Source organism: Pieris napi, chromosome 12 (genome assembly GCF_905475465.1).
Source record: "Pieris napi chromosome 12, ilPieNapi1.2, whole genome shotgun sequence".
In the NCBI taxonomy this organism is placed as follows: Eukaryota; Metazoa; Arthropoda; class Insecta; order Lepidoptera; family Pieridae; genus Pieris; species Pieris napi.
In genome coordinates, this window is record NC_062245.1 from 8,651,529 (window position 1) to 8,671,634 (window position 20,106).

A 20,106-nucleotide genomic window follows, 5' to 3' on the forward strand; every position below is an offset into this window, starting at 1 on the left:
ATCGAGAAAGTTATCTGTGACAGCCATTAGTGCGTGAGTTGCGATGCATACGACACAATCAAAGATTCTGTTGTTTAAACACTTTAACACGACAGTCAATTGTCAAGTCTGTCGTGAGCTAACTTAATGAAGACTAGTGCTTCTTGGCCCATATGTTTACTGTAGAGTTACTGTAATCTATAATGTGAAAAGGCACAGATATTTTTAACTTATAAACTAGAATTTTGTTTGCATTTTGAGGATATAATGTAATAAATAATTCTCAAAAATATTTCCAACACACAAATACACAATATTTACAATATTCTCAACCTACATAGTAATAACCTGCCAGCATTAAAGGTACACTGCCACAGAGACCATACTTAAATAATTTCTGTTTATTATTGTTATGTAACAAAATTATGTAAGAAGTTTCCAACTTAAACTTAAAAATATAGGCTATATTGAATCCAACTATTTTAGACACTTTTTAAGTCATTATTTTGATTTTATTTCGTTTAAAATCTACTGATGTTTAGAGTCTACTGCAATTTTATTCACCATCTGTAAGCAGTAAGCACTGACCATTGACGGACTTTGTATTCAAGCCTGTATCAATGAAATGCAGTCTGCATTCCATACAGACATTCGCACCAAATGTTTTCCATCATGTCTTTAAAAATGCACTCAAAATTAATGTTCATTTTACGATGACAAATAAATTCAAGTTTATTACTTTCCTCGTGTCGTAGGTGTAACATCTTGTATAATTTTAAATTAGGACAGTGTGCTTTATAGCTGTTGCGATACTACTTTTGTACTCGTATATGTATAAGTTAAAATGCCAGTCTGTTATTAGATTAATTTTAATTCGCAATCCTTTTCTAATTTGTAAACAATTTGGGCATGCGAAACTGAGGCTGTGTTTGATAATACTTACATAATAGGTATAATTAATAATAAAGAGGCATGATATATATTTTAAACAACGCGACGTGCTAATTGATAACGAGATCGAAATAAAAATGGATAACACGCTAGCCAAACAACTCTTAGCTTCTGTCTAATAACTTGAAGGTATAGAAAAAACGTCACACTTGTAAAATCAGTAAAAGACCTAAATCCGACACTTCAGTATTTAGAAAGGCATCTTAAAAGGTGAAAGTCATGTGCTAGGTATCATGGTTTGCAAAAACTCGCATCTCTGTGCGGCCTTGCCAAGGTGATTGCAAGGGGGACAAATATAACGGTGCGCTGCGCCGCGCACCGGCTGCCTCTACCACTGTAATAAACATTCATACAACACCGCTTTATTGTATAACCACTGCCGGCCGCGCACTATACACGGTTGTTAACCTACAAACAAAGCCTTCAATGGAACATTAATTTGCCACTCGGTAAAAGTACCACTTGAGGCTACCCGTGAGAAACGAAACACGTATAGTTCATTTCCTTTCAAAGATATAGCTTAATAGCCAGCTAATATGGCGTACCTCGGTTTGCATTTCGGACACGTACACTGACTTTAAAGGAAAACCAGTTACTTTTAACTGTGCTATCGCGGTTTTAAGGGATGAACTACTTATTGTTTGTTTGTAAACATATTTCATTGTTACTAAGTCGATTACGATTTGGACATTATGAAGGAATATTGTCTAATTAAATATTATATTCTTCTATACACTCACGACTCAGAATTCAAGAAGACATACTATTATCTAAGTAGAGACAAATTTGAGATAATATTCTATTTAGAAAATGGTAAAATAAACTAATAATTATTATGCAGGCGTTATATCACCCATATAAATAATAGGTAAATGTTAGGGGAACTTACGATTTGACTGATTTCTGTGATGGGTATTGGCGAAATTGTTTTTTCCGATCCTTGCGGGAGGGATGAAGCACTAGGCGTAGGCGATACCCCGGGAGAGCTTGGCTGTACATTGACAACGCTTTCCTTAGAGGTGCGATTGGGAGATAGCCTCGAAGGAAAGCTAAGCGTCTTCGTCCACTGCGACAAGCTTCGCACCATCTTGAAAGTTCATAAGCACAACACGACACTGAACTTTGTTATAAGCGACACGTCCGCTCTCAACGAACGCCGGCGAACGAATAAAATGCCATAAAGTAAACAGCCTGTGCAAGTTGCGACGAGTTCATGTTGATTCCCGACTGTGTGTGTAGGGTAGGGTCTATGTGTGGGTGACCACTGTGTTGCAGGAGGACCCTGAAGTTTGTTGCCGACCAATCATTTGTTTACTGTGACTATTATTATTATTACAATAGCATTTGATAAAGTTTAGTAAAGCGCTTTAAAAATATGTGGCTATTGGCTAAACTATTTAAAATTGATATTTTTTGTCTTTTCTTCGTTTTATTTGATTATTTTATTGTGGGAAATTATACTTTTTATTTCCTATAGTACTTATTTTTACTTGTATATCGGTTGTGATTAAACGATTATTGTGTTTCTAATTCGAAACACATTTGCTAGAAGATTGAAATTTTATGTACGGGCAGGACTGTGGTAGAATTATAATCGTTAAAAGATTTGAAACGCTATATAGAGTGCAAAAAATAACTGCACGTGGCATTCCAAAGGGTGGCACCCTCCGATTAATGTGCAATAAGATGCGAGTATGGGGAACAAAGAATGTTATTTATGGACCTTAATATAGCTGGCGAATCATTTTCTTATATTACGTCTTATATTTGTTACAATTAATTTCAACATCACTTCCTAAAATGTAAATATATATGAATCCAATTTCGAATTTGCACCAAAATCGAAAAGTTAATTACGTAAAAAATATTTTTGTTAATCTTAAGGTGGGAACTGACCAACGTTACGAGGTGTAATGTAACATGTAATGTAATGTTACACAGCGAGCATTTGTGCAGTCAGTACGTCGTGTTACGTCGTGTTTCCCCGTAACACGACGTACCGACTGCACGAATGTTCGCTGTGTAACATTACATTACATGTTACATTACATGTTACATTACACCTCGTAACGTTGGTCAGTTCCCACCTTAATGAACTATTAAATAGCTACAATAAAAATCATTTTTGTAGTTTATTACAATATTCCAACTTTTCCAGGGTATTAAATGTCATTATTAGGTTCTTAAAATTGATTACCATACATTTTTAAATTGATAATATTTACCGACATTAATGTGAAGAAAATATCTGATATTCCTAAAATTTTGCTTTCCCAATTTTTTATAAACTTTTAGTCTTCACACGAGGAGGTTAGCCATGCGCGGATATAAAACAATGGTGTTCATTGCGTGTTGCAACTTCCGACGAGCCACGTGCGCAAGCGCAGCTGCCTAGTACCGCCCGCAGTGCTTACGCATTATAAGTGGAATTCTCAAAAGTTGGCTTAACACTCTTAAAATCTTAAAGAACCAGTAACAAGTAACAATTACGAGATTTTATATTTAAAGTTTTTGTGCTTAAGTCTTAAATTATTATATATTTATATCTGTGTATGGTTTTTCTGTCTAGGTTTTTTCGGTAAATCAATAAAATAATACATTATTTATGAAACATAAGATAAAGACCTAAGAACGTTCCCTAAAAAACAAGGCCACGCGACCAACCCCTAGACAACATTTGTCTCATAATAAAAACTCCATACGCACTCTTTGTTTAAAACCAAGCTAACTATCAGACTTTAGTATTGAATCAACCCTTCTCTAAATAACGAGGGTGGCGTGTGATTGACAATGCATTTCTGTTGGAATAGTTATATGAGATCGTAAATTAATGAATGGAATCAAACATGTAGAGTTGAAAGCACTCGATCTCAGATAAAAAATCGATAAATACTGACGAAGGGGGACTAATCTGATTGATTTGGTATTCAGTTGGCATGTATTTGAAATGCTATTCCGTTAAACACTTCTTGTTTTCGGAGGAAATGTTTAATTTACTTATTATGTATTAATTATATATTACGTCAACTTTATTTAATGGTCTTAAAAGAATACTTTTCACTCGATTACTTGACATCTATAAAATACATTGAGATATTGCGTCATTAAATTGACAGCTGACAATTCGATATTAAAAACTAAAAATTAGTCATGAAAAAACATATTTCTCTCGATCAATCTCTTAAATCCTTTAACACTCATAATGACAGTAAAACATATGATATTTACCCCATTAAGCATGGCCACCCTATATTACAATATCCATACAACAAAAATAAACTGTATTTTTGTAATAGCTAAATGTATTTGTAAAAGTCGTACAAATTAGTCAAATGTCAATCTGTAGCATACACAACTTATAAGTTGTCTGTGATGCAGTTACAGTTTGTCTATTTTTGTGAAGCCGTAAATTATAATGTAGCACCGTTTGTGTTTTGTTAAAAGATAATTATCTTCACACGTGTTTTATGCGAGACATTTTAAGTAATCCTGTAAAATCAGTGGTAATTACTGTGATTATTTATAAAATTAGGCTGAGCTTTTAGTGTAAGAATAAAAATTTAGTTTACCCTAAGTTTCAGTCTTGTTATTTTAAGTCTGTCAAAGTCAGGGTTAGCCGAGTTGCGGCCAAGCCAAGTTTAAATACCTAGTCGTATTATTTAGAAACATATTTCTTGTCAAACTTCGCTAAGTTTTTCTTTTTTTGTTCTATTGTTTTTGGTATGATAGTGAAAACCTTTGACGTCGCCCTCGCCTCGCTTCTGAATCTTCCCCTTATTAATAAAATCATAGTGTTATCATAATTCCGCAGAAAAAGACGAATTAATACTGATTTAAGTTTCATTAGACAGAGGTTGTAAATTTCCTGTATAAGAACGAACATCATGTGAACAGGATTTTCTTTTGTTTATAATCTGCCCATTAGTAAATGATTTAAACATTGTTAACTAAATATTGGGTTTCCCATACGAAATTTTATTGTCCACTATTTACTAACTATTAACTATAATACAAACAGTAAAATACCTCATTTAATTATAACCTTTATTACTTAATCCATAGGGAATTCTTTCACTATATACAATCATGGAAATTTCTAAAATTCACACGTATAGGGGTGTTGGTACTCACAAATATTTTTTCTAAACTAATTGCTATAACAGATAAATTATTTCCTCATTTCAAAGTTCCCCGGAAATAACCCTCTAAACGGATATTAATATGTGGGTAACTAATTAAATTAATCGCTTTATTACGTGACCTACCACAATAAAATAATTTGTAGTACCACAGTAAGGATACTCAATAATCTATTATGTATTAGATAACAATTAATATAAAGGTCGGCAACATATCTCCAAAGGCTAAGTTTATAAATAACTTTAACTGACGCTGCAGTTTGGCAGTAGGTTACTAGTAGTTTTTTCTTAAATCATTAGTTAACTAATCGGGCATTAAATTTGTAGATTACATGCACTGTTCTTTTTATATGTACCTAATTTAATTAACCACACCGGGCTTTCAAAACTAATAATAAATTAAGAAGCTAATAAAGACAATTAATAATAGACACAAATAGTGATAGAATCTTTAGTTGCGTTTGTTTATTTCAAAAACAATACAATACTGATAAAGATGAAGAATGAAGATACTATATTGTATATGCGTCCAAATTTTGAATATGTTAATTCATATTTCATACCATGCCGAAATTCTTTATACTCATTTAACATCGGTATACAAAATAAAAAGGATTAATAATTAATACAATTAATCTAAGATGCGGTCCATTAAAAGAATTTTTCTTTTCAACTATTTTAAAATAGCACATTGTCCCACTTAATGTGGGTAATTGACCATGTGCGGCCAGGACAAAAGCGTTTCACACCATGTGTGTCACGGACTCTTGAAAAATAAAAATAGATTTAGCAAAGCGACCCGCCGGATGGCCCGACCACCATCAATCTTTAAAACATGTGAATAAATATATTAAGACGCAAGGGTAAGAAAAGCTTTTTGTTTCCTTCAAATTTGTCATAAAACTCATATTATTTAGTAAAAAAATATTCATCTAGCATTTGGAATTTCTTTAAAAACAGCACAATAATAATATATTTTTATAATAGTCAATTATAATTCTATTTAGAATGTGTTAACTCTCAAATACAGTTTCCTAAAATCTCAAGAAAGACAATAATTACTCATTTATTGAAGCTAATTATATATGTTAATTAGTATTAATTATTGTCTTACACAAGACGTCACGCAAATCTAGTCCCTGATAACCATTATTACAGGGACCTTCTTTGTTATATGTGAAGCTAATAGGCTAAGCGAGAAAATCGCAGGGAAATGGAGTGTTTTAATAAGTAATTGTAAACTAATATTTTCTTAAAAATTTTATTAAATTAATTAATTTTATGGTTTAAACAATCGTGAACTCGTCACACGAATTTACAAGGAATTAGATTTACAGAATGACCTCTTTGGCGCCGGATTTTTTAATTGTCTTGAATGGCATACGTGGTCACGCGTCATATCTTACGTGACTCTTTTATTGACAGGTATAGATTATGTAACCACGTGTCTTATAAGTAAAAAAGCGTTATATGTCTATGCATTTGATTGTATTATTTCTTTTCATCACACCATAAACACAATTTGACAGAAAGAGACGAAAAAAGACTTACTAAAACTGTTCCTGGGATTTATTTTATTTAATATTTTCAATTATAATAACGTATCCAATGACGGATTGAACGGTTACATACATATTTACAACGGTTCATAAAATATTTCTACAAGCGACGCTGTAGTTGGACAATGCAAATTCCCTTTGATTAAATATTAATTACGTGTATATTTCTAGTATTAAAATCTGTGTAGGCTGATTAAAAATTAATGTACACAATTTACTATTGCCTAATATTTTTTTACGTTTATTAAAATATAGCCTTCAATTTATCTCCGCGTAGGAGTGAAATTACTTATCTATTTTGAAGCACAGATAATCCAAATTTGGATTTTGAATAATTAATGCCTATAGCCGTGCATATTTACGTTTATGTTGCGTTAACATTCCATTCCGAAGCCGCATTCACTAACAATCAGAATAGAGGCAATTCATAAGTTAACTGTCACTTTAGTAACGCTTTATAGACCGTTATGACGATTTGTTGTACAACCCTTACAAGTTACAGCAACAACGGCCGTAGACAATATTCTATTTTTAATCTGTCAATACCATTGCGTCATTAACATTCTCAATTTAAAATTTCTAAACAAAGAAAGGGCATAGAACTTTTAAATCATGTTATATTGAGGTGACATTGATGGCGCGCGTAAAAGAAAAATAAAACCAATGACACATTTATTAGAGCTGTCACTTACCTGTGACGAGTCGTAAGTTTAAAAGTTTAATTTGTGATAAGCTTAATGTGCGTTTAGATGGCGTGGATGGATGAGCTACTGGATTTTAGCTTTCACGTTGTTATGTATTAATGACCCTTAAATAGGACATGTGATAACCAATGTGCATTTCGAACTCTGAGACATTTATTGCACAATATTACTTCAAAAATACTAAGATTCGCTTCAAGATGTAATTTGCCTGCTCAAAGTTGCGCAATAAATTTTACTAAAACATCATTGCTCAAAGTATCTTCTAATCGTTCTTGACAACAAAATCTACAACATACCGATGTTGTAGATTTTGTTGATAGTCTTAAAAATATAAATTTACGATATTTAATTAATTCAAAGAGAAAAGCTCAGGTATAGAGGTAGAACTTTTAACAATGATAAGTAACAATCGTAAGTAATTTCATTTATCATGGGGTTATTAGACAACGTCCGAACGCTAATTATACCCGCTGACAATACGGTTAGGGCATTACTCGCCTAATTCATTTGACAGCCAAGCATACGTAAATGCTTTCCCGCCTGCAATCATCGACAAGCTGTTACTTTTTTTGGAACGTTGACATTAGTAAATTGGTTTAGGAATTTTTAACGTGTAGGTATTGTAAGCGTGTTCTATACAGAATGTGAGTTCCATTTTTGAAAGATTGTTGCTTTGTTCTTATAATTTTTAAAATGATTATTTTAATAAAGACAGATTTTCATAATATTAGGTGTGAGGACAAGACAAATTAGGTTTAAAGACTTTATTTCTCAAAAAAGACAAAAGATGTCACTTACATGAGAATAATACTCTAGATAACGTAACATTGTAGTCGTTCTTAAAATAATCACAATAAAATATAACAATAGTACATGCAATAAATTTAAAAATAAAAGTATACAAAGAAATATGAATTAAAAGTAAGTAATAAGTAAGTAATAAGAAATGAATTTAAAAGTAATTTTCTTTAACATATTCACTTAGCCTCGATTTGAATGAATTAATAGAAGTAATATTTTTTATATCTGCGGGTAGTTTATTATACAGCTGTGCGCCTTCGTAGGTAAACATTATTTTTTTTTTTATATAAGGTAACGAGCCAAAACTCTAACCTAAAGCTTTAATTATAGTACATACTTCAAAATAACTAACTTGAAACACAGACTAATGAATGATCCATAGACAATGGCGGTACCACAGCTGCCACCAAACAATATATCGACAGATGTGCACAGCGATTTAGCTCGATCTGCCAATTTTATTTGGAAATGATGCCAGTTTTATCACCTTCGTTTAAAATGGATATTTATAAAATTGCTTTACTCAATGCTTTCGTAACCTAACCGAATTCTATCGTATTATTATAGACGAGTGAATAGATTATATCACGAGATAAACACACTGAGGGTTAATTATTGTTATTTCTTAAAAATAACTATATATGTACTTGAATCGATATAAAGCTTTGGCTTCTCTCATCCTCTTTTGAAAAACCCTAACCGATACGTCTTGCTGCCTTTACACAGTTATCCTCTGCTTGTTGTTGAGACCCATAATTGTCCTAATTTGGTCAGACAAACGGATAGAGCAACGCTTTATTATACCTATGGTTATTTTATTTATTTATGATTGGACAATTCACACCAATTGACCTAGTCCCATGCTAAGCTGGTGAAGCTTGTGTTATGGGTACTAAGCAACGGATATACATACATATTATAGATAGATAGACATATAAATACATATTTAAACACCCAAGACCTAAGCACAACACCAAATGCTCATCACATTGATGTTTGTCTCAGCCAGGGATCGAACCCGGGACCCATGGATTTGCAGTAAGGGGTAACCACTAGACTAATGAGCCGTCAAATTGTTATTAAATATGTATTTGTATTTTTTAAATTGTATACATACACTTTCATTTATTTTCTTTGTTTATCGTAGTAACATCATTATTTTTATCGTAGATAATATGCTTTGTGAAGTCAAAGGGATGTGTACACAATTCACACAATAAAAAGCTAAGGAATGCAACAATTGGTCCCACGACTTTTAACTGACGTAATTATAACATTAGAGAACTTTATATTACAGTTAACTTACGTTATCTTGACCTTTCCTCTGTTTATTTAGACTAAAAACTAGTTAAATTTTTAATTTGTTCAACGACAAAACGTTTAGAGACGCTCGTTGTTTTTAAATGTTAATTCGAATATAATAATTAAGTTAAAGATGATTTAGTAATAATTAAATATTTGATTCCATTAAATTATTATATACCATTTAATTAATATTCCGAATTAAAAGAATCTCCAACATATTTGAAAAAAAAATTGGCAAGAAAAAAAGGAGAGTTTATTGCCAGTTCTTCACGATCGCTCTATGCCCTTAATCCAAGAATTAGCAGTGAATGTAAATTTAGCATTTTATTATTACCGTATAACACTTATAATGACTAAATGTTATTTTAATTTTTTGATTGATTTTGTTATTGTAATTTTAAAACGTTAGTCGAAGTCACATTATTCTTTTCCTCATAGATACCTCTCTTACAGTAATATTGACATTTCAAGTACTGTTCTGAAAAAGGAAAAGCTATGGCAAGATGGTCTGAACGACATTCCAAAATGTGTTGTTGACTTAAAATTAATACAACGTCGTCTACATAACTGGTGTATTGAATTTGACGTTGGTAATATAGAACACTCACTAATCAACAATTACTTTATAAAGAAATTAAACAGGAGTAGCAAACTTTTAAATCGAAAGTTTCGTCAAATTTATATTTATTTTAAATTTATAAAGAAATTAGCAGGAGTCGCTAACTTTTAAATCGAAAGTTTCGTCAAATTTATATTGATTTGAAATTTTTAATGGTGGTGGTTTGGACGGAGACAATTCTTCTAAAATTTCTTCTACAATTCAAAAAGAATCAAACAAAAATATTTCAAATATTCCTTATCATTTATATTTCAAAGCAACATAACACATTTAATTTAACAATCTTACAAATTATAAAACGTATAGAACCACATTACAGGACAATACTGTCAGTTAAATTGACAGGGGTCGTCCCGGTGGCGAACATTTAAACCCATTACAATATGGACGGACCACCCGAGACCAGCCCGTCTAAATAACACCTAATTGGACCAAAGATAAGACCAGTAACATATGGTGACGTATTCTTTTGTTAGATGTATCTATCTGTATATCATAATGATGATATCGGATAATGAAACCATTTCAAAAGTGATTTCGTACATCAGTTAAATTGCCATAAAAGTTTGAATTTAGTTTAAAAATCGCAAGATCTGGCCCCATGACCTGATAAAAATAGCAAGTCGTTTCCTAATCTATTGTCCAGTTTACAGATTACACATGTTTACATAATATGTATGGATACTATGTTAACTTGTGTAATCTGTGGATAACAAAAATTTACCTTACAGACATGATGTTGATATTCAATCAATAATATTGCATGAGAATTTTATCGGAAATAATCATATTTAATTACATTGGATATAACTAACTATATAATATAAAAAGCTACTCTAGTTGTACTGTGTCTCTTAGTTTAAATTTTCTCTTGAAGTAAAGTTAGGTTTTTATCGCTCATAAGCGGATAAGGCTCTGCAGTTACCGCATCCCGCCTAAGGCGATTGTTGGAAATCATACTAGAGTTCCGAATAGAAACTATGTACATGTATGAGAACATGTAGGCACACAGAATCAGTATTATCGTAGATTAAGAAAAACAATAGTTATAATGTATTTATTTTGTATTTCTGATATAAGGCTGTAAATAAATAAATAAAACATGTATGAGAAGGCAATTTAAACCAGTCCTTAGATAAGTCTTCTATAGTAATTCTTACTTAGTGATTAATATCCATTAGCAAATGAGTTATTTATCTTTCCACAAAAGACTTATCAAAAATAAATAATAGACCGGATATTATAATCTATAATAATATAGGCTTAAATAAAAATAATTTATTTCCACTAATTACCAATTATTTTTAGTCATTGAAATGTTCATGCGTGTCTGATCAACTTTTATCCTGTTCAAGGCACACAAAATACATTATAGGTACTTTTGATATATATAGCAACTAGTCTTTAGCGCTAAATGTAATAAACATTATCATAAATTGAGGGAATTCTTATCAATTGAATGGATTATTTTTTATACAATTTTAAAAACCATTTAAAGTCCCGAATCACACGAAAAATTGTATTGCCCGAACATTTATCATCTTTTCCGTAATACATTTAAGACAATTCACCTTTTGAATACCGTCAAGTAATTCTATTGATTCTGGTTAACAATTAAAAGAATTGATAGCATAGGCCATATGCACACCAATTACACCTTTAATACAAATGTTACGACTTGCCCTAAAATGTTTTGAAACCGACCGTTAATAAATCTATACTGACCTCACCAATCCGGTCCTGTCTAGCCGTTACATTGACAATTATCATCAGCTGCTCACACCCAGAGGCCACTGGTCAATGGCTCTAGGATGTAGGCTTTTTATCAAGGCCGTAACGAATTTTTTATGAGTCATCAAATGGTGTATTTCTCAAAATATTTACCTGTCCAACAATTTTTTAATATTTTTATCATTAATGATATATATTAATATAATATCAATAATAATTCTCTGTAATTTATAGTCGAACTTCGAATAAAATGCATTACATAGAAAACACAATTTTAATCATATCATCAGCATAGTATGTATGTACTATAATGCTTATTTAGTTATATAGTTTTTTCCTTTTCGCTCTGGTCACGTTGTCAATAAACAGTAGTAAAAAAAGCTTTCTTTAACTAATAGAAGCTTATAACGCACGACAAATATATACCTAAGCACATCAAACTGCAATATACAAATACTTCTTTTAGTTACCATAAAATCTCAGAATCAGGACCACGCCCTTAAAGTATATTCCTGAAACTGTCGACTTTCGAAAGTATATCAATCAAATAAAGTCTCTATACAAACATCATTGTAAACGCCACAATTCTTGGGCGGTATCTTTATGACTCATTTCAATTTGGGCAAGAATGTGACCACGCGTGTGCAAACACGACCAAATCTATTAAGAATGTGGAGTATGTTTTATTGCCTTTTAAAACGTTAATAGATACATATTTGTTCTCATCCAGGATTGTTGGCAAGTTAGAAACTCAATTCTCAGACTACTAGTCTGTATCTACTAAAAGTATCTATATAATATTGTACATAGATTTGACTATAAAAGTTTTTAATATTTAAGATAGCGATTTCCTCCAGTCAGTCATCTCTGTTGTAGATAAATAAATATAAGTACATATATCTAAAGAACCGTGCAACTCAGTTACAAACTCTTGGCATTGCGTAGAGATGTGGGGTCACTCTGCATCTTCCACCGCATTTACAATGGAAACTGTTCAGAGGAGTTTTTCGGAAAAATACCTGCTGAGTTTCTACATCGTCGAAGCAGAATACCGTCCGTCGTTCGTCCGTAATAAGTCCGTCGTTCCACAACTGTGCGTTTTTAAGGCAGTTATTGCCGCGCAGCACCAATATGTGGGACCAGCTGCCAACTGAAGTGTTTCCGAACCAATTCGACTTAGGGTCTTCAAGAAAAGAGCGTACCAATTCTTAAAAGGCCGGAAACGCACTCGCAAGCCCTCTGAGATTGAGAGTGTCCATGGGCATATCACTTAATATCAGGTGAGCCTCCTGCACTATAAAAAATAAATTATAATAATCGAATTCCCGAAGCAGTGGGTGATAAAGAACTTAATCAAGAAATAAGGTTTAAGTTAACTCAATTAAATGACTCTGAGTTATGTACATGCATACTGGCAGTTGGTGTAACTAACATTACATACCTACATAGAAATTCCCTTGCCTTGATTTCATGCCATCAGGAGTTGTAAAGCATTTGTTTATTTTTGTATCCGAAAATACTCTAATAATAAATTTGATACTAATAAAGTGCAATCCGAGAATTCTCTTTTTTTAATGATTTAACTGAAAGTACCGCTAAAAGTACCCTAAAATAAGAAGTCGTGATTTATTGTTTTCTTTCGCAACAGTACGTCGGCACTTGTTTTGTCTTGTCAACAATTTTGCTTATCTTTGTTTACTGTAAGCTATTTTCAGCCTTCCTGCATTACTTTAAAGTCTTTTATTGCACTATAAGCGTAATTAGTCAACGCAGGTGGTTTATCTATTAACCTGGTAAGACACAGCTTGACACCTTGACTCCTTACGCCTAGTTTTATAAAGGAATTTAAATCTTCTCGGTATTGAATTAAAGTCGCCTTTGCATAAATTATATGCCTAGTCACTGAAGGTGGCTAAAAGCTTACACAAAGTAAATTCATTTTTGTGCTATTACATATAGAGGTGAGTATTGTGTGAGTTAAATTTGTATTTATTTGTTGTTTCTTAAAGCCGCCCCTATCAGCGGGTAGGAAATTGGGTTAGGGCTGTTACCCTTATAAAAATTGTGTAAAAGCTACGCCCTAAACTTAGCTTACAACCAAAGTATAGTTTCTGAAGAATCAAACGTTAGAAAAAAGTTTCGATTTGTAAGGTTGCTTGATTGACGGAGTTTGCCATTAGTCACAAAATATTTACGTAAAATCAAAATTTATTTAATCATATTGGAACGAACGTCAAAATAAAAAAAGGAAGATTGACATACTTTATTCAATACTAAAAGTACATTTATATACCAATGGCGCTATAACCTTTTAGCTCTGGTCCTCAGATTTCTGTGTCTGTTCCAAGATTATTTGTAATATGCAAGTAGATGATCGCCTGACACGCCAGCGACTTTTTTTGGTCTAAGGCTTGCCCGTTTCCAGCACTCCTTCGTACGTGAAGGAAAACATTACTATGTTTATATCGGAGAGCTTAATGGGCACATAGACAGAAAGTCCGATGGATCGAACCTGAGACCCTTCAATCGCACACTGAAGCCAACATGGCCAAAATTACATTTAAGATAAAAATTTAATTTTCTAGAGTTGCCAAGTCATGCTTCAACATTTTTGACTTCATAATTTCGTTAGAAATGACGTTTTACAAATTTCAATAAAACTAACCAAAGAGTACAATGAAGAAGTTATTGTGATATATCTCTATTTACTTAAATCACCGCAAGGTATTTACTGCACTAAAAGCAAGGTTGCGACAACCCTGACGGCGGTAAAGTAATTTCCACTGAAAGTGTGTAGTTAAATCTTTGATTGTCACTTTGTATGTTCTGCTATCAGCCGAACCTGTTGGAGGTCTATTTCTAAGTAATGAAATTGTCATGGATGATCGGCGACTTTGAAGTATTTATCAGTATTGATGCATCTTCTATTTAGTTTGTTTATGGCTTCACGGCAAATTTAGCTTTTACGTGTCTTAATGAAAAATAAATGTTTTATTTTTATAATGATCTGTAGTCAGTATATTTACACTTTTATTAATCTACATAGTAATAATAATAAAAATTAATAAAAAGAAAATTAAAACAAATTTAAAAAGTTTGTTCCTGTGCCAGTGGTTTAGTTAAAAGGCTAGGCTGTTCATTGAACGGCTAATTAAGATAGATGGCTGCGATATATATTTATTATTAAATATGGTATGTTTTGTTTATTTTTAGGGTAATGTGATTTAGAGTGTTGAAGTAGTTTGAGAGCTCTAACTTTTATAAACAATCCAATTTGATGCTTTGTTATATATCCATTTATTAGATTAATTATTTTTTAAGTTTAGATTTTTTGTTATTAAATAAGTATATAAAAATAATGCTGTGTTACTTTCAGGGCCGGCTTTAGGAGAGAGCTACTACCGGAAAATATAAAAATTCGTCTAGTAAACACTAGTAAACAACTTTTTTTTATATAATTTTATTTGTTTGTTAAATACAAAAAGAATCTACTTGGTTTCACAATAAATTATTGATTGAAAACTCGACTGAAAAAAATTGTTAATTTAATTCGTAAAATAATTTAAAGCTCCAGACCTCGATGACGATTTCTTTACGTTCTATCCATATATACAAGTTATATTAATAATAAATATAGACGTTTCGTTTGGTCTTATGCCCTATTCCAAGTGTGACATTATTGTGAGCCAAATATATTATTTACAATGTAAAAATAACCAATAATTGTGACACACAAAAATTATAGTAGTAAAACAGGTAAAACAGTAATAAAAACTAATAAAGACGGTTACTTGCGACGTTATCTTTTACATTGCAAATTCAAAGGACCGTTAAACTCAAAATCAATTTACAACTTTAACAGAACTTTTATTACCCATTATATTTATTATTTGCTTCCACAATGCTTCCTTAAAGCAACAAAACAAACAAATAAAATCCTACCTATCGGTGTTACTAATTTGGTCACCATAGATTTCCGTCACACCTTTGTCAAAACTGTTTATCTTTTGTACAATCTGCACTCCTGGTTTCACTTTTGTGTTATCTATAGAGAAATGTTAGAAAGATTCATGTTAAAACGGCGTGCCCTAACGTTCTTTAGCTGCTTATAATACGTTTGCCAGTAAGACAATTATACTATATATTCTTAGTACTAATTGATTTCATATGTTTTTCAGAGACTTCTCTAGAGGAATGTCAAGAAAGCAGAACTAGGGACATCAACTAGCCTTCGGCTGGGCCTGACGTCGCTGATCAGTCGCGGTACAGAGGAATTTGCGGGAGCTCCAAGAAGCCGATTGGCAGGAGGCAAGGAACATGGTCGTCGATAGATTTTTCTTGTCTCGTAAGCCAAGTTTGCATCGCTACGGCAGTATTTTACATTGACTCTATCAAAAAATGCCAAGCCCTATTGACTAGTTTGGCTGAAGCACCTTGAGCGCATGGGCTAATATCGGGCGGTGAGGGAAGCTTTCGGAACCCGCTTAGTGGTCGGAGACCAGTAGGTCGGCCTAGGTACCGCTGGATCATCACAGTGGAGGTGGACCTGTGACAGCTGAAAGCAGGCAATTGGTGGAAGGTGGCACGGGAGAGGGAGCGCTGGAAGTTTCTCACTTCGGAGGCCAAGACACTTTTTGGGTCACAGAGCCAGCGGCGTGAGAGACTATCAAAAAAAACCTTTAAAACAAAATTTGATAATATTCTGTAAATAGCATAAAGCTTAGAATTTCAACATAGACGCTTTTTTTGCTAATCTTTGCGTAAAAAATTTAAATGGACGATAGGACTACATTATCGCAAGGTCGTACATTCCACTCTCAAACTTATAAATATTCATCAAGATGTTTATTTATTGCGAAATGTATTTGCATCTTTTACAAACTTCTATAAAATAGAAATTAATCATGGGGCGCGTTATTTTTTGGTACAGTTTAAATCTAATTTTTAAACGTCATTGGTGACGTTTGGTATTTAATAATTACTAAGAAATTTCATTAACATTTCGTGTGTTGTCACATATTTTTAGTCCGAGAAATAAACCCCTTACGACCAACCATATATAGCAAATAAATTTTGATATTTTTATAAGTAAATCGTCTTAAAATTTGCGTGGGGCGAGAAAGTTCGCGCATATATATTGTATATTATGTAGTTGGATAAAACCTAAAAGCGACTTCGCGCATCTAATGACACTCGGCCATTTTTTGCCGGATGCTATATATGTATGTTGAACGTTAATAACCAAAACCTGTTTATAAAGACAAGACGAGGGTTGATCGTACAAGTTATAACATGTCAAGACAAAGACTTCCGACCTTGCCACGACCGCCGTGAGTCCAGACCACAACAGTTTTCACTTTTTATAGAGATCGATCTCATCGATCGATCATCTTTAATAAATATCAGTAGTTAAAGTAAACAAGACTGTTGACATGGTACATAACTCGATATAACACTTATTTATTATATAACTTATGTAATAAATAAGTGTATACGTCCGTTAAGTAAAAGACTTGCCTAACTTTACAAATTAAATTTATTAACTAAATACCTATTTAAAGTAATTGACAGAATTGTGGATTGCCCTAAAACTTTAAAACATATATCCATACAAGTTCCTGGGTTGGGAGTCGTTTGTACGACGATGTTTTCACATCCCACATCGTCAAACAAACGTTGGCAGAAACTCTCCAATTAATAGGTTATGTCGCTACCATAATGTATGAGTTTTGATGTATTTCATAGAAGAGTAGACACAGTACCGATAATTCAAATTATTCCAAGTTTAATAATGCTGATTTTTAAACTTGGAAATGAATAAGGGACAATGTTAATGTCCTGTAAGAAGACACTGTTCTGTTTTTAATTATTTAGCCATTTATACCATTTATATACCATTTATAAGTAATTATATAAATGGTAAGCCTCACCTAAAGATCTCCGATCGTACAGTGATATCAAATACAATCCGAAAGAATGCCGAAATAATAGAATTGGTAGCCAAGTCCACTGTCCAACGTTATAGGCGGAAAATGAATTCCCATCAAACAATAACCACGTTGGCTAGGGCATCTATAGACAAAAGTGAATGCTAGTGAACTAAGTCGTATTGAAGATTATATTGAAAATTAATTTGTATAGCGTAAAAACAAAATCAAGATGAAATGGGAAGTATTCAACTGATTTCTCTAAACTTGTTTGCAAACAAGTGTAGCGGTAACCAAATTCAACTAATCCGTTCCGCTGGCTTTTCCCACGCTTCGTTTTTTGTCTGTCTGTCCACCAGTTGAGATGTCTTGTTAAATTAAAGCGTTGCATTAAGTTTTGTTAGAGAACGGTCAAAAAATTAATTAAGAAAAATTAACAACTAAGACGAGTTGGAAGTAATTTACTAAAACTAAGTAATATTGGTACATAAACAAGAATTTCTAGAATACACGTCAAATACTGAAAAATATAATTTTGAAATTTATATTTTTTGCAACTGAACTAGTAATCACTGGACTTTTGTAACTTATATATTCCTCTAAGTAATACTACTTACCTTAGAGCTGGCTGTTATTAGAATTTGAACAATTTGAACACCTATCAAAACGACTATCCTATACGAGTTCATGAAATATGAATCAAGACAAGTATGAAGGCACTAGAATGCGCGTGCGTCGTCGCACCTTGCGCCGGCTGCGCGCGCAGCTGCCTCCCTCGCAATCTCTACCACCTTTGCCGCCCTGATTGTTTCACAGTACATATTTTCAATCTATATTGGCTATTAACATAAAATCTGCTGTGATTAACAAGAATATATGAATTCTTAAGTTTAGTGAGATAAAAGCACAAGCGCAGGCTAGCGCGGCTTGTTCGCACTGAAACCTGAAAAAGTTTTTGCCTAAAACGGCCGAAACTGATTTGTAATAGTTATATGATGTAGAGATATATACGTATAAAACTTCCAAGAGTATAAGAATGTATATATTCTAAATAAACATTCATATATGTATTCATGAAAACAGTATTAAAATCCGTTGCGCAGTTTAAAAGTTTTTAGTGTATTTATAAAATACTTCTCCAATATTAAGACAAAGGGTATTGAAAATTGATGCATTTTGTTATAGTAAGTTTAGTTCAGTCTATTTAAATAATAATAAAAATCTGTAATGTTTTGTGTTGTTAGGAGGAACTAAAGAGTCTAGTTAAAGGTACACTGCCACAGGGACCAAACTTTTTAAATTTGTTTTAATTTTCATTTTATTTATTTTTAATTATTTTTATTATTACTTTAATAAAAAAAATAAAAATAAAAAAAAAGAGTCTAGAATATTTAAGGCCTCTTTGAAATTATATTATCTCGTTATTAATGTTTTAAGTAGGCAATAATAATGTAATTAGATACAAGAGATATATAATGTAAAGGAAAGGCCCATTTCTTTGAAATGTTTCTCGGATTATATCAAGATTGAAGCAAGTTAGTGATTATATAGTCAGTAGGATGTGAACAAATCAGTTTAAATCAAAATTCAAGTAAATTATTCATTAGAGTCGGGGCAGACAGGCGTCAGGTCACATGAATCTTGTAACAGTGTTGAAAATAAAACATTCATTTCTTTTTTGTATTCTCTTTAAATACTAAACTCTCTTTACTAGACTGATGGTAATCAATATAGATACATATATAAATTATCAGCATTTTTGTTTCATCATTCGGACATATACAACTTTAACATATTTGGAAAATATATTTATTAACAAAAATTATATATAATAACTCAAACTCAAACTCACTATATCTTTATTCATGTAGGTAAGTACACTTATGAATTGTCAGAAAGTAGTTAAATAAATTGTAAATTTACATTAACTATAATAACAAACAATTACACTGAAAATATAGCCAGAGATAGGTTACATAATATTTAACTACAAAAAGTTTCAAAAATTTACAAAAGGAAACAAAGAAAAAAAATATTGAATACATTTAACTAAGTGGTACCTAATTTGGCTGTGTTGTGTGATGGTGTAAAAGTGAGCGTAAGTACGCGAAGGTGCGTATGTGGGGTATGCTCATGATGCAGGTCATTTTGCGCTATGGATATTCTTAATACTCCTTTTAACCATATTCCGCGATATCTTAAACATGCCAATTCTTAAATATTGGTCGTTGTATGTCCTGGCTACACGATACAAAACTGAGTTTTTTGCATAGTTAGTGTTGATGTGAGGAAAATGTGAGGAACATGAACATATGATACACCTTACTGCGTGTATTGCTTTTTGACATAAGAATTCAGTAATAATATAACATTCTTGCTCTATTCGTCATA

General features: G+C 32.2%; 1 protein-coding gene across 2 annotated transcripts in view; it reads right to left on the minus strand.

Moving 5' to 3' along the window:
- Nucleotides 1–20,106, minus strand: part of LOC125054525 (TNF receptor-associated factor 4) — a 63,230-nt gene that overhangs the window by 23,722 nt on the left and 19,402 nt on the right. Inside the window, exon 1 of one of the 2 annotated variants that reach the window (XM_047656483.1) lies at nucleotides 1,820–2,108. The exons of the other annotated variant lie outside the window; for it this stretch is intronic. Coding sequence (XP_047512439.1) covers nucleotides 1,820–2,017 — 198 coding nt within the window. The 5' untranslated portion in view covers nucleotides 2,018–2,108. Of the gene's footprint in view, nucleotides 1–1,819; nucleotides 2,109–20,106 lie in introns of those variants that run through there. 2 annotated transcript variants of the gene reach the window in all.